This window comes from Mytilus edulis, chromosome 4 (genome assembly GCF_963676685.1).
Source record: "Mytilus edulis chromosome 4, xbMytEdul2.2, whole genome shotgun sequence".
NCBI lineage: Eukaryota > Metazoa > Mollusca > Bivalvia > Mytilida > Mytilidae > Mytilus > Mytilus edulis.
Genome location: NC_092347.1, coordinates 59,631,540 through 59,646,306, shown reverse-complemented (window position 1 = coordinate 59,646,306; position 14,767 = coordinate 59,631,540). Strand labels below are relative to the sequence as shown.

General features: G+C 31.8%; 1 protein-coding gene across 1 annotated transcript; it reads right to left on the bottom strand.

Annotated features, from left to right (window-relative positions):
- Positions 1-1,867: 1,867 nt before the first annotated feature.
- LOC139520106 (uncharacterized) lies at positions 1,868-14,365 on the bottom strand. Its single transcript, XM_071312547.1, has 9 exons — positions 14,228-14,365; positions 11,990-12,028; positions 10,078-10,098; positions 8,980-9,233; positions 7,864-8,034; positions 6,685-6,856; positions 4,721-4,801; positions 3,756-3,863; positions 1,868-2,345 (listed from the first exon to the last, which is right to left on the bottom strand). Exons 2-9 carry the CDS (start codon positions 11,999-12,001, stop codon positions 2,034-2,036), a joined length of 1,131 nt encoding a protein of 376 aa, XP_071168648.1. The 5' UTR covers positions 12,002-12,028; positions 14,228-14,365; the 3' UTR covers positions 1,868-2,033.
- Between the last annotated feature and the right edge of the window lie 402 nt (positions 14,366-14,767).

The window sequence follows — 14,767 nt, the reverse complement described above, 5'->3', positions numbered from 1 at the left end:
CACTAAGCAGATCGTAAATTAGTTTTGATACCTGTATTTTCTCATAAACTGCTGCAATTCCCTCGTTACAAATTACAATAAATCATGTGTCACAAGCCTATGTTGAAAAAATTGAATTGTTATAAAACTGAAATCATGTAATAATGTAATAATGTGTCTTTAAAATAAAAGATGTTCAACGCGAAGAATAAAAAAATGTCCAACATCACTAAATTATCATTTAAGCTCAGGTGTTCGAAATTCCCTCGTCTGTCTAGATTGTAATTTTCCTTTCAAAAGTTTTTTCTTTATTGAGCTAACGAGAAATTATCTACAAAACGATGAATAGATTATTTGAGATACTTGAATACGAAGCATCAATGTCATGTGCTAGGGCAACACACCAATTATGTAAGTATTTCTATGATGTGTTTTGATTGGTTCAATCGGCCTATGAATAAAAGAATAGTAATGAATATATAATCAACACAAATGTAGACAGACAAGCATTTGCATAACCGATTGACTTTTGTGTATTTTTTAATTATAATAACCTACTTATTATAAATCCTTGGCAATTATAATAGAAATGTGTATTAAAACGGTTAAACTATAATTAGCATATGTAGACACATTTTCAGGCATCAGTATGGTTTTCTACATTTAAAAAAAAACTCATACCGTATAGATGGATTTGAAAGGCTGCGATAAGAAAAACTATCGTGTTTGAGGTAACTCGAGTTTAATCCTGTTATCTATGATGAGTTTATTCGTTACGAAACGTATTCTGTTATGTTTTTGTAAATAAGGTATCTGATACTAACATGTCTTTGCAAATTTCTCAGTACTCGTACTTAGTTATATGTAGCAAATATCGATGGATAGTTTATTTCATAGGAAACAATTAAAATGTTATTTGGATGAATTCAATTGTTAACCTTCCGGTGTCATTGATACAATATAAAAAATATGTATCTACTCTTGTTGGATCTTACAAGTTTTATTTGTACTGTACTCTTTTGTATTTCAGAGTAGATTTGTGTCACTTATGAAACATTCTCATTTTCTTATGAAGAACAAGTATACATAAATATATCTTGTTTATTTTGTGTTAAATACGTAGAATAAAATAGTTCAAAGCATACAGAACGTACTTAAACTTGCTTTGTCAAGTGAGATTGAAACTATTTTATTTAGACCACTTTGTCGTTAGTGTAAATATCTAAATTTCAATGTTTTCAGTTTTCTGTTTAGTTAAGACTATCCAATCTGTTGACCTTGAAAATACCGGTTTATGTTTTATCAAGAAAACGTTTGATATTTTAGAAATTTATAATCTGTATTTTTTTAGTGAAATTATCTGGGTACTATTGCTCACAGCTGGTTGTCCATATGTGTACTCCAGAGGTTATAGTTCACCACATATCAATTTATAACTTTTATTTGGATATTTTTTTTATTTATGTCAGATATGCGTACTGATGTATAAATTCAATAAATTTCCCAAACTTATAATTTGTTCAGCCAGACGCGCGTTTTGGTTTCATCAGTCTCAAAAGTTGCGCTCGAATAAACACGAGTGTAAGGCAAAATAGAGTACAAAAGTGAACAGCATTAAAACCCAAAAATTTGGAAAAGGTGTGCCAGTTACTGACAGCAATCTATGATCAAAAGTATAAAACCGTAAGTGATGCAAATGATTCAAAAGTTATGACCAGTAAATTTTCTAAAATGAACATAATAATGGTATGTAATGTCAACGCAAAATTGAGTACTGAACTGATTCTCTTGGGAACGAAACATTTACCAGCAACAGCACTGATATACCAAGTGGTGTTCCGTATCTTTTACATAGACGATCATATACTTGTGAATACAACTAAAGTTGTTGATTTTTAATGCATCTTTTATTCAAATTCTATACGAATAATCGACAGTACTTTCACATCTGTGAAAATCATGCACAATAAATAACATTACATTTCCTTACAAGTCTTTCGAGACAGGAGGTAACAACTTCATTTAATCATTCCTATATGACGATACATGGGAAATTAAAACAACTTTGATCTTTCAGCAACACCTTTGCAAAGGTGTTCATTATTTTCTGCATTGATAAGAGCTGGCCAAATAAGATAATGGTATACAGCCCCATTAACTTCTTTTTCCTCGTCGAAAGAGTCGTAGTGTGCGTATTCAAAATGTTTATCACGTGATACACTGTCATCTAAAATGATTGGATAATTTTGAACCGCCATGTACCATGTGACTTCAACACATTTATCTACATATGAAGTGATGTCTATATTCTGTTTTTGTCTGGGAGTAAAAGTGTTCTTCCTCATGAAAACTTCATATCGAAAATTCTGAAAAGACAATAAAATGAATTAATAAAAAGGCAGCTATAATATATCTGAATTTTAAAGTTGTCGTCGTCTCGGAACTATCTGTTAAAATTTAATTCAATGATACTAAATAAAGGCAACAGTAGTATACCGCTGTTCAAAACTCATAAATCCAGGGACAAAAAACAAAATCGGGGTAACAAACTAAAACTGAGGGAAACGCATTAAATATAAGAGAACAACGACATAACACAGAAACGGACCAAGCATCAGACAAAACACCACGATAATAACAAATATAACAAGAAAACCAAATACATGAATTTGGGATAGACAAGTACCGTGCCATGTCTGATCTCAATATCTCAAAAATAAGAGAAAACACAAACGACTCAACGTTGAAATGCAACACACACAGAAACGAACAATAATATAACAATGGCCATCTCCTGACTTGGTACAGGACACTTTTAAAGGGGAATAAAAGTGGTGGGTTGAACCTGGTTTTGTGGCATGCCAAACCTCGCACTTTAATGGCAAAGTTAAATATAACATTGAAATGACAACATAATATTACAGGACTACAATACAAATAAATAGGAGAACATATTAGACAAAGAAAAACATGATTAATAGATAACAAAAAGCATCAGGTTTAAAATTCGATACGCCAAAAACGCAGTACTAGTACTGTAGATTCTATATCACATAACTTATAAAAAATTCTAAAGATTGACATTTATTTTACATGAACAGTGAGTTTATATCTATTGTCGGAAATAATTTTTCAAAAAAGATTGGAAATAGATGGTTCTACATTCTTGTCTTGTTCTTCAATATTTGACATAGAATTAATGCTAGAACCATATGAGGGACGCAAGTGGTCTAAATATTTGTATGTCTGCATTTTGTGATGACAACGATGAACTGACAGTTATACAGTAAGACACCACACCTTTTTTGTATTCGAAAACGAACGCTGTTAGTTGGCTGTTTGATGTGAACCATTACTCCTATTGGTTATTACCCTTCCATGAGTCAGTCAGTTATTTGAGGGTAAATGTTAAGTATATCATCTTGCTGTATTTAAAAAAAAAAGAAGTCCTATCTCATACAAAACGGACAAAAGTTTGTATTTTTGACATCCAAAAAAAATCGATATCCCTGGAACTACTTTGGCATGAGTTAGTATGTAAGTAGGTCATTAATATCCTGAATTATCAATTTTTGCCCGACATTTGTTCCTAGAAACGTCTAGAAAAGCTCCCCAATTCACATTATGTTGACATCTTGATATTTTGATGGTTTGGGAAAACAATATTTTTTTTGGAAATGGACCTGTGTAAATAAGCATTTGCAAGGTAAGTACAGAGTAAGCAACTTCTATGCATACATCGCTTGTCAGGTGATCCAAAAGTGTTTAATTCATACCTTGATTATATTCCGCGCTACTTTCTCAGATATAGATTTTCTAAAAAATCCAGCTTCTTGGTGTATATCAGCATCATCGTCTTTGGCGCTCGGAACATTAGTTGTGCCCTGATAATGTAATGCAAACAGTTAAGGTATGTATAAAAAGTCAAGAAAAAGTCAAAGAATGAGACTCAAATGTGCAATGACGAAGTTTTCAAATAAGTTGTTATTGCGTATAGAATAAATTATAAATATGATCTGTCGGATGATTAAATTTCAACATCTTCAGAATAAGTTGTCTTTAAAAATAAAGTAAACTGTTTTGAAAATTTGATAAAAAAAATGTATTTCCTTTTATTCTCACAAGATTGTTACCAAAATTGAGGTTGACTGAAAAAATATATATTCAGATAAGAAACATTAAAAATAAATATAATAAGAACTCGCAGCCATTGTTTCTGAATGCAAAAAATATTCAAATATTGATAAAAAAAAAAAAAAAAAGTATAAGAGATTCCTGAATCAAATAAAGAGTTTGGAGATCTAAAGTACATAACAATGAAATTTTGACTTCAATCTTAATACGATCGTAAAATATTTAAATTTATGCAACTTCCACTTTAATTATCGTTTTATAAAAATGATGCTATAGTTCCAGGTTTGAATATTCAAGAATATGGAGGCTCATTTCAAACTCTAAATAAAACGAACGGCTGTTTACAAAAATGAAAAAAATGAACTTCCGAATACAAGTATTTTATACTCGTGATTGCAATTTTTCCTTTTTCTGATGCTGCGCTTTTTTTTCGCAATCTTGATTTCAAACGTTTTTTTTTTATAAATATGCTACACCTCATTAAGTAGAAGCAGTCTAAAAAAAAAGTCGGTTTCTCTAGATGGATAATTTTTGACAGTAGTGTCAATTTTGATTTAAATATTTTGCATTTATTGAATTGTTTGATGATGAATAAATTATAACATACCTGAATTTTTACTTTAATGGTTGATTTGAGAATTGCGTCTAAATGTTGTGGTGCAACTTTATCACAGTAAGTATAGGCATCCTGAAAATAAATAAAAAAGGTTTTTACATGGATATTTTTTTATAATGTATATATCAGAAAGAAGTCTGAAGACACGCACTACCTACAAGGGTAGTACACTTACCATAGTGTCAGGTAAACGGTAGAGGCGTGTGTGGGGTCTATACAATAATAATGTCGGATAGACGATAGAGGACTTGCGGGATCTATAAAAGTATGTACAACCATAATTATACAAGATTGGCTGTAGATAACATGTGGGATCTATAGAGGCAGTACAGCTATTATGATGTCAGATAGACGGTAAATGAGTACATGGGGCCTATAAAGGTTGTAAAACTATAATAATGCCAACAGGACCAGTGGGATATTTCAAAGTATGTACAACTATAAGTATGCAAGATGTACGATAGGGACTTTATCGAATCTATTAGAGTATGTACGCTATGATTATGTTAGATATACGATCGAGGATATGTGCAAATCATATATTAGGGTATGTGCAACATAATTATGTCAGATAGACGGTAAAGAAGATTTCGATTATTTGAAAGTATGTAAACTGATAATGATATTGGATATACGGTAGAGGACATGATTTCCTTAAACGCCGAGTAATGTAAGTCTTGGTTTTTTTTTGCAGAAATATTCTGGGTACCCCAAACTGAGATACAAAATTATCATATAAGAAAATTGCAATAGGATTTTAATACTTAAAGTAAACTAACGGAATGTCAGAAGGACCTACGTTTAACAGGGTGATTGTCATACGACAAATCATATGATTGTCGGCTACTTTACATATAGTATTGTAAAACATTGTCCTAACCAGTAAGTTGTAAAATGTGTTCATAAATTAACTCATCATTGATACCAGGTTTAAAATTGTGTATGCCAATCTTCTACAAAACATTCGTATACTCGAATAAAAAGTTAAAAGGAACAAATAAAGTACGAAGCTAAAATGCATTGAGAATCTAAATTCAGATTATTTTTTTGGCCAAATACAGTAAAGGTAATCTATTCCTGTAAAAGGAAGATGTCCGTTATTCTGCGGTTCACATGTTGAAATGCACAATCCAATTTTTTTTTATTCGTTTCTATGTACTGAGTGTTCTTGCGTTTGTTTGTACTGTGTGTTGTCAATTTAGCGACATCTTTTAACATTTAAGCGGGATGTTTAGTTAGCCATAAAACCTGATTCAACCCACCATCTATTTTTAAGTCGGGAATGTGGCTGCTGTCCCGTTCGTTTAGGTTTCACTTCAGTGTTTCTTTTGTTCCGTTGTTTTCCTCATATATTTGATGTGTTTCCCTCAGTTTTGGTTTGTAACCCGGATTAGTTTTCCCTCACTCAATTTATGACTTTTGAACAGCGGTAAACCACTGTTGCCTTTATTTATATAACACATCCTCAGTATTTCGAAATATACAAATATTTCAAAACATTTATGTATAATTACGACCATATCAATGACAATTCATATCTCTTGTCTACTGGTTTGGTGATACACGCTGGGAGGAAGAATCCACCGGCATAGGCATCGACCCAGTGTTTGTAAATAATGTGACCTTCGTGCAAGGGTATATTGTTGACTTTTACAAAATGTGTATGTTTACAACTTAAACGTCTGTTTTTTAACTAATTTCTTTGAACTGATTGTAGACACTGACTGTACCATAATAGTCTCTTGAACTTAGGGAAAGGAAATTATCAACAAAATTGGATCTTTGCTTAGTATGTTATATTACAATTTGGAATATAAAGATAATTCAGGATTATCTTAATCAATATTTTAGTAATTTCGAGTGATATTTATCCGATTTTTATTGATATAGTATAAATCTTTTGGTTGCAGAATTTACCAGAGCAAGTATCTAAACTTTAAAATCTATAAACTTACAATCAGCACTGTCAGCAGTTTTTGAGCAGCCTGTTCTGGGTTCAACTTATCCTTTTGTAACGCTCTATTTGCTGTGGTCCAATCGTTTTGATAAATATCGGTATACATTGATGACACTCTATCAACTGGCAAAGGGTCTACCATTGCATCTAAATCAGTTGGCACAGTAGAACTAAAATTACAAGAACAATAAAAAAAAGGATGTTATTAAGGTTCCTGTAGACATAAAAGAAATAGCTTCTATTTCCAGTTTAACAAATATCAATGTCTTAAGATAGAGGTTTAGCTAGTTATAAAACCATGTTCAATTCACCTTTTTCTACATAGAAAATGCCTGTATCAAGTCAGGAATATGACAGTTGTTATCCATTCGTTTGATGTGTTTGAGCTTTTGATTTCGCCATTTTATTAGGTACTTTCCGTTTTAAATTTTCCTCGGAGTTCAGTATTTTTGTGATTTTTCTTTTTTCTTAATACTAGAAAGATCAAAATTTATACTACGATAAGCTGGTGTTTAATAATATACCAAAAACACCATATATAGCTACCGGTAAGTGTTTAGTGTCCTCGAATGTCAACTGAGTGTTCACAAGATTACCCAAGATTCAATCTCTTGTTTCCAGTCGAGCATTAACTCAGCTGATACTTAAAAACACCAATCATGTATCGATAGCTCCTATTAAATGCATGTTAGTTTGGTTCTTGTTAATTTATAAGTAAAAGTTGATTAATTAAAATGAATAAAATAGATACTACGGTAGAGCTTTGATAGTTTCTGCTTTATCATTCTCATTTTTTACTCTATAATTGAGACTAGAAACGGGGAATATTTCAAAGAGACAATAACCCGACCAAAATCTGCACGATTTACAGCTTGTTATATCGTATGGACATCTGATGACTGCGAAAACTATATGTTGACTTCTTTGTGTCTTTTTTATAATTTGTGCTGTTTGGTTGGCCTTTAATTGATTTAAATTATACACTTTAATTTACATATTTTCTCTACAGGTTGCCTTCGTTATAAGTCCGATACAGTTTTCTGCGTAAAATAACAAAACGTATTTTTGATTTGAATACATGTGATCAGGGTTGGAGAATAAACAAAAGGGGTCCTTTTCAATTAAATAGCAGAAGAATTACCAAAGAAGACTTAACGTCTTGTGTTATTTTAATTACCCAGTGGGTGTTTTTGTGCGTAGATCACGTAAATTCCTCACTTCCAATGATCTTTGGTGTAGTTCCCTTTTTAGTCTCTTTACTTCTTCCTGTAGATCAGTTTGTTGACCTCTTGGTCTTCCCTTATTGTGAGTGGAAAGTAGATCTGGTGTGTCTGCCCATGAGGCTTCCCTAAAAAAATGTTTGGATCATTTCATATTTATTTATTTTTAAAACGAAAATTAATCATACATTATCATATCTCTATACAGTCCTGTACCAAGTCAGGAATATGGCAATTGTTATATTATAATAGTTCGTTTCTGTGTCTGTTGCATTTTAGTATTTCTTTTGTGTCGTTGTTTTCGAACAACGGTATACTACCGTTGCCTTAATTTAATAACCGTGCGAGCACCTCAAGGAAGACGTGTGTCGCACTATAATGCAAGCAGCAATCGTTTGGAATTGATTACAATGTATTCATGACAGAATAAGTTAATGCGTTGGTATGGAACATTACTTATGTAAAAAAACAGCTTGTGCGCAAGGTCATGTCCTGTTGGAAATGAGATGTGGATAAAAAAACTCAAACTTTTTCATTAGCAATAGAACCACATCTCCATATTTTCATATTAATGAACGCGGTAATTTGTCATAGAACAGCAACACAACTTCACGCCATGTAGATGAGTCTTTTTTTCTTTGCAAGTCTGGTTGAATTTTATGAACACTTTTTCAAAGACTGATAACAGGGAAACTACAATAAAGATACAAAACCCGACAACTTATTAGACAGTAAGCAAAGCAAGCAAAGAAGATAATTAAACTCATTGCAAGATAAAATCAAATACAAGTAGGTATAGATTTATTTTTTAAATAATAAAAAAAACAAAAACATTAGAGTCCTTATGGGACTAATTCTATCCTTTTTTTTTATTATTAACTGACATGATTTTGTGAGTATTTGTCAACTAGCTGTTTCCATATTCTGATCGACACTTTCATCTCACCATGTATATTGTCTTGGATAGTGCTGCAATGGCGTATACAGTAAGGAAGGCTGCTGCTTCATGTTCTATTACACGTCGTGTGACGTTTGGGATTTTTCGCTTATTAAGCCTTACCTATATTACTCACCAACTATTAGTATGTCTGTAATCACCTGAACGAGCTGATTCTCTTGTGTCAATCATTGCTAGCCTGGTTCCTCTACTGGACCGCTCTTCAAGTTGCATTTGTAGTCTTTCAATTTCAAAGTGAAGTTTATCGCAATCAGCACATTTATGGGACCTTGTGTCTTCTTTGATTTTTGCGTATTGTGGAACATGCTGTCGTGTGGGTGGTTTTACTGTCATCCGGCTTTGAATTTCGGCTCTATATCCCCCCGAATTCTGGAACAGAGTTAAATCAAAACATTCAGAAATTCTATGTATCACCTTGAACATTTTTAAATTTACAAAATTTAGGTTTTGATAACCGATCGGATATTTACACCATCGATAAAGTGTTTAATGTGCGTTGTTCTCATATCTCCAATACATGACTATACTGGGTGATTTCCGAAAATTATTGAAAATTTGTATGTATTGTTAATGATTCTAGATGAATGAAACTATTTACCAAGATGCATCTGATTGTTCAAATACCATAAGTCGAAAAAGGCCCAAACCATGGTATAATGATAAATGACGGAAGACAAAGACCAATCTACAAAACACTGCACAGCAAATTTGACTAGGATTGAGCACCATAAAATACTCCAAAAAACGGAGGGTAAACAAAGAAAATAAGCAGTTCCTGTTGCCCTGATGGGTTCTGTCACGTTGGAAATTGCTTGAAAATCTAGTAATTTTCGGAGTTCAATGATGTCAAAATATATTTTATGTTTCAGATCTTGTTTTTTGACTTAATATGAATTTATACAAAAATATGTAAAGTTTTTCTATATCTTGTCTCATTTTTGGGTCTTTTCTCTTCTTTTTCTTGCGTCAAGTACTCTGCAATAACATTATGCTTCAATAGTTCAATATGTATCCTGTGCCCTGTAACTACAGATCTGAACCCATAAACGATTTATTTTAAATATAATGAACTGATGTGTTATTGTCTTCGCATTCATTAACTATATTTGCCAAAATGCATATACCAAAAGTGTGTTCAATTCGTCCCCATTTACTAAAATATCCCCGCATTTTTAAGTAATTGGACAACAGCTGTTCAAATGTATAGACTTACCAAAATATTTCCATGTAAATCCTAAAAAAAAGAAAATTAAGTAATCATTAACTTCCTACAATACGCAGTGGTAAATGCTTATGCAAATGACTGGTCTTGGTAAACAAATATATAAATAAGATCACGTATCTGTATACAGTTTGAGCAAGTTTTTATACATCGAATAGATATGAGAAGATGTGGTATGAGTATGACCCGACAATTGTTCGTTCAAAGTTCACATTTAGGATTTTGTATATTTTTATAAATGTTAGCTTTTTATTATTATTCCGAGTCCTCATTGCGTTTTAATAATTTATAAGTTTATTGTATTTTACGCTATTCAAAAGTTACTTGTATTTTACACTTAACTATAACCTTTCATTCAGATTAATTAACAAAGATTTATATCCGTCTTTAAGATAAAAGGTTCTGTAACAAAGAACATAGATAATTTGACACTAAATGATAACTGCCGAAAGCCATTCTTGACAAACTTATGCGAAGCATGTTTTTACTCCGTAATCCCCGCTTTCGGCAAAACGCGAATTAATAATTTTTAATAAAAAGATATTTGATTGGTTCATTTTCCGCATATCAATCAGTCTTTTGAATTTGTATTTTATATTTGTTTTTATGTAGTTATGTTTAATGTTTGAATTATATGGATGCGAAATAAATATGAAAACTTTCCAGCGACTTGGACTTTATCTAAACTACCGCTAGTTTCCCCCGAAACTAATTAATATGACAGAGGTAACCAACAACAAAAAAAGTGAACATGGTCATATGAGTGCCAAAGTTTTTATCATTTAATAAGTCTTACGGACTCTATACCTCAGTCACGAATAGATCTACGATATGCTAGTACATGAAAGACCGTCTATATATCATTTACCTTATATTTGTTTCGTTCGATACAAAGGTCTAATGGTTTCTTGTATTTGACTAATGCATTGGTTTCAGTACCGATTGTATTCTATTCCCGATCGAGTGTGGTATTCTGAATGATGAATTCTCATAGTGGACCGTTGCTATGTCTCATTTTAGAGTTCAGTGGTTGTTGTTTTCACTTTGCTTAATGACTTCTCAACGGAATTATGAGATTTGAATATCAGTAAACTATTGTTGTCTCTAGTTTACCTCAATGTAAATGAGTAGTCGAAAGTATTTGTGTATGTTTAGGTGACCCTTACCCTTCAAGTGACATTATTATACGTAACATCCTTTCAGGGTTATAGTCAAATGAAGTGATTCAAATAGACTGTTCATGTGAGTCAGTGTTGGTGCTATTGTTAAACATATATTCTAATAAAACAAAAGTAAGGTATAGCATGTGAACAGCATATAATGAAGGTTTAAAGTTATATTGTTTTAAAAATGAGTGTCACCGTAAACTTCAGCGTATTGGTCAATGCTATTATAAAAGATTGGTTTTGAAAAAAATATTAAGATCACAAAATTGTGTAAAATTTGAAAATGTTGATGAATATCGTTTTGGTTTTTTTTTTTTTGTCATGGCGTTGTCAGTTTGTTTTCGACTTAGGGACGACATCAAAAGTTCAATGAAGGATAAGAAACTTAATTCGCATAGTTTTTTCACTGACCCCCACACCCCCTCTCTAAACTTAATTTGGGAAAAATTGATTGACGAATATGTATTTATGTAAAATCGATTTTGGATTGATAAAACTTGCAGCACTTTCAACACACCCACCCCAAACTATTTGATTTAAGTTTTGTTTATCCTACATCGATCTTTTGATGTCGTCCCTTATGAGTTTGAATATCATTTGGTATTTTTCATTTCTCCTTTCTACAATAAATTCCACTTAAAAGATACAACTCGTAATGCCAATGAAACTAACAACATTGATCATATCATGATTCTCACGACTTTTTCAGGAAAATAAAGTTTAGATTAAAAACCTACCTTTGCATACATTGTCTTTACGTCTATTTTCTCTTTTCCCTGTGCAATAAATAACATCAAGTTTTACAGCTTTAAATGGACACTTTTGTTAATCAAACATTTAACTTAAAACTTTTTTCATAATATTTGGATAACACTCAAATGTATTTGTGTACCTTTGTATGTGTGTTAAGTAATATAATTGACAAATGAGTGACAGTATGGGTTTTAAAACTAAATGTTTCTCTCCATTTACTTATAAAATTGACATGTTTGTATGTAATACTCAAGTCATTAAATTCATACTTGTTTGATTTGGAAATCAATTAAATCGTCAATTTGAAATTCACAGTTTGTTCCCCCTGGTCATAAAAAAGGGACAAAAAACAAGCATAAAGGATGTAAATCTTTATAATAAAACAATGAAAAGACAAACACAAAATATGGATTTTAACCCATAATTAACTCATTAGGTCTTTTCACTTTTCGTGGAAAGACCTTTTGTTTTTCTTCTGATTATTATTTTTTTTTCCTTCTGCCGTCTGAGATGCTTTTTTTTTTACAACATATCGAATGGATGTTTGGCCAATGATGTTGTACAGTAATGGGGGTTTCAAAACTCACCCTGTGTGACCGAACACTTATTTTTATAGGAGTTATCTCCTTTTCTTGTTATCGCTATATCTCTATAACGGGAAGAGATTTTAACAAACTGTTTTCACCAAATTGTCTGTCTACTCTTAAGAATGATTAGGTAAATTTGACTGGAGTGATCGGAAGACATCTTATGGGAGTTATTTTCCTTTGAAAATTTAAGATGGCCGATATTTTGGATGAATTCATACGTTATAAGTCGTAGAGGCCTACGGTCTTTTGATATGAAGTCCTTGGTCCATTTGAAGGAAATTGAGGTCAAGGTCAAAGGTCAAGGTAATGTTCTAAATTTTGAATTCTGCTCGTCATCGTTATTCAAAAGAAACTGTAACAGTTAATGATATGATGTGTTCGCCAAATAACTGTTTACAATAAGGCGCAACTTCAACCTATTTAAGTCGAAGTGTTTTGGTTAACCCTTATAGGAGGTTTCTCCCCTTATGTATTTGAAATCAATATTTTTCCACAACCACACAAGTGATTGACCTCGGGTCTTTCAATTTGAGTTCACTGACCTATGACCTTAAAATTGAGGTCAAGGTTGAAGGTTAAGGTCATATTATAAATTTTGAATTTTGCTTGTAATCTATATTCAAAAGAAACTGTAACAGTTGATGATATGATGTGTTTTCTCAATAACTGTTCACGATAAGGCGCAACTTCAACCCATTTAAGTGGAAGTGTTTTGGTCAACCCTTATAGGAGTTTTCTTCCCTTTTATATTTGAAATCGGTATTTCTCCACGACCATACAAGTTATTGACCTGGGGTCTTTTGATTTGAGATCACTGACATATGACCTCAAAGTTGGGGTCAACGTCAAAGGTCAATTTGACGTTCAAGATTTTGACCTTTGCTAAAAATTCTATCTGGTTCATTATAAAACAATTAAGTCTTCAATCTGCATAAACCTATTAATCTTATTTTTTTTTTATCAGTTTGATTTACCACATTACATCAACACGGAGAAACATTTTCTAACATCGTTTTTTTAAATTTCATTCTTACCATCAAGGTGGAAAGACCTTCAATTGTTCTCTGAAGAATTGGTTATTAATTCTTTCTGAGTTTATTTTTTATTTTGGTACTTTCTTGTTTATTACGGTATTGCTGTTGTATGATTTTGCAATGAAACCACGTGAATAATAAGCACAAACGTAGCATCATCGACGTCCAACAAATAGTTTCACTTGATCATTGAGGTCGCCTATCATGTATAACTTGCAGTGAATAGTAAGCTGTTGCTCCATGATGATGGCTTAACTATGACCTTGAGATGAAAATAAAGCAATTTAGTCCAGTTTGTGTAGCTTTTTATTAGACACATGTTCTAAAGATGGTATTTCTTCTCGGTATTTCGGTAATTTTGTGCATAAACTGGTTTATGTTGGTCTCCTATATAGCTAACTCTGATCGAAGGATAGTTTACTGTTGAAATTCTATTCAATGACTGCAGTTTGATTTTAATTATATTCTTTTGTTTTTGCCCTCCATGTTAAGGAATATCATCGATCACATGGTGCCGTTTCATTTCAAGATGTCATTATATAAGCCCAAATGACAAATTATTGACATGTAAACAAAAAATGTGTACAAAATAGCATACCTTAAATTTACAAAATGTACGTCAATATTATTCCAAAACCAATTCATACGAAAATTTGTATTTAAAGTGTAGATGAATCTTAGTGAAAGGAAAGTATTTGTTAAGCATGAAATAGCTGTAAAAATACATTTAAAAGTCGTAATATATAATTCTTGAATAGTTTGTGTGAGAGAAAATTTTAAATGTAAGTTGACACGTTTATCTTAATACCTGTCTCACATTTATTTTTAATGATGTTATTGAGAACGTAGGCTTGTAAAAGTAATTATGAAAAATAGAAATTTAAATAGTCTCAACTTGAAATTAATTCGTACAGTGCCGTATACGACTTTTAAGTGAATGAATAATTACTCAAAATGTTTGAGTAACTAGGACTTAAAGATCAAAACACCTGTTATATACTTCCTATGCTGAGATTTCAGATTGAGTTATTAGTATTCTTTAAATAAGCCATGGTAGTTGTCTAGTGCTTTCAAAGTCTAAGTGCTGCATGTGGGAGGCCTATTGTTTCATGGTATGGCGAAAAGTGTGTTAGAAAAA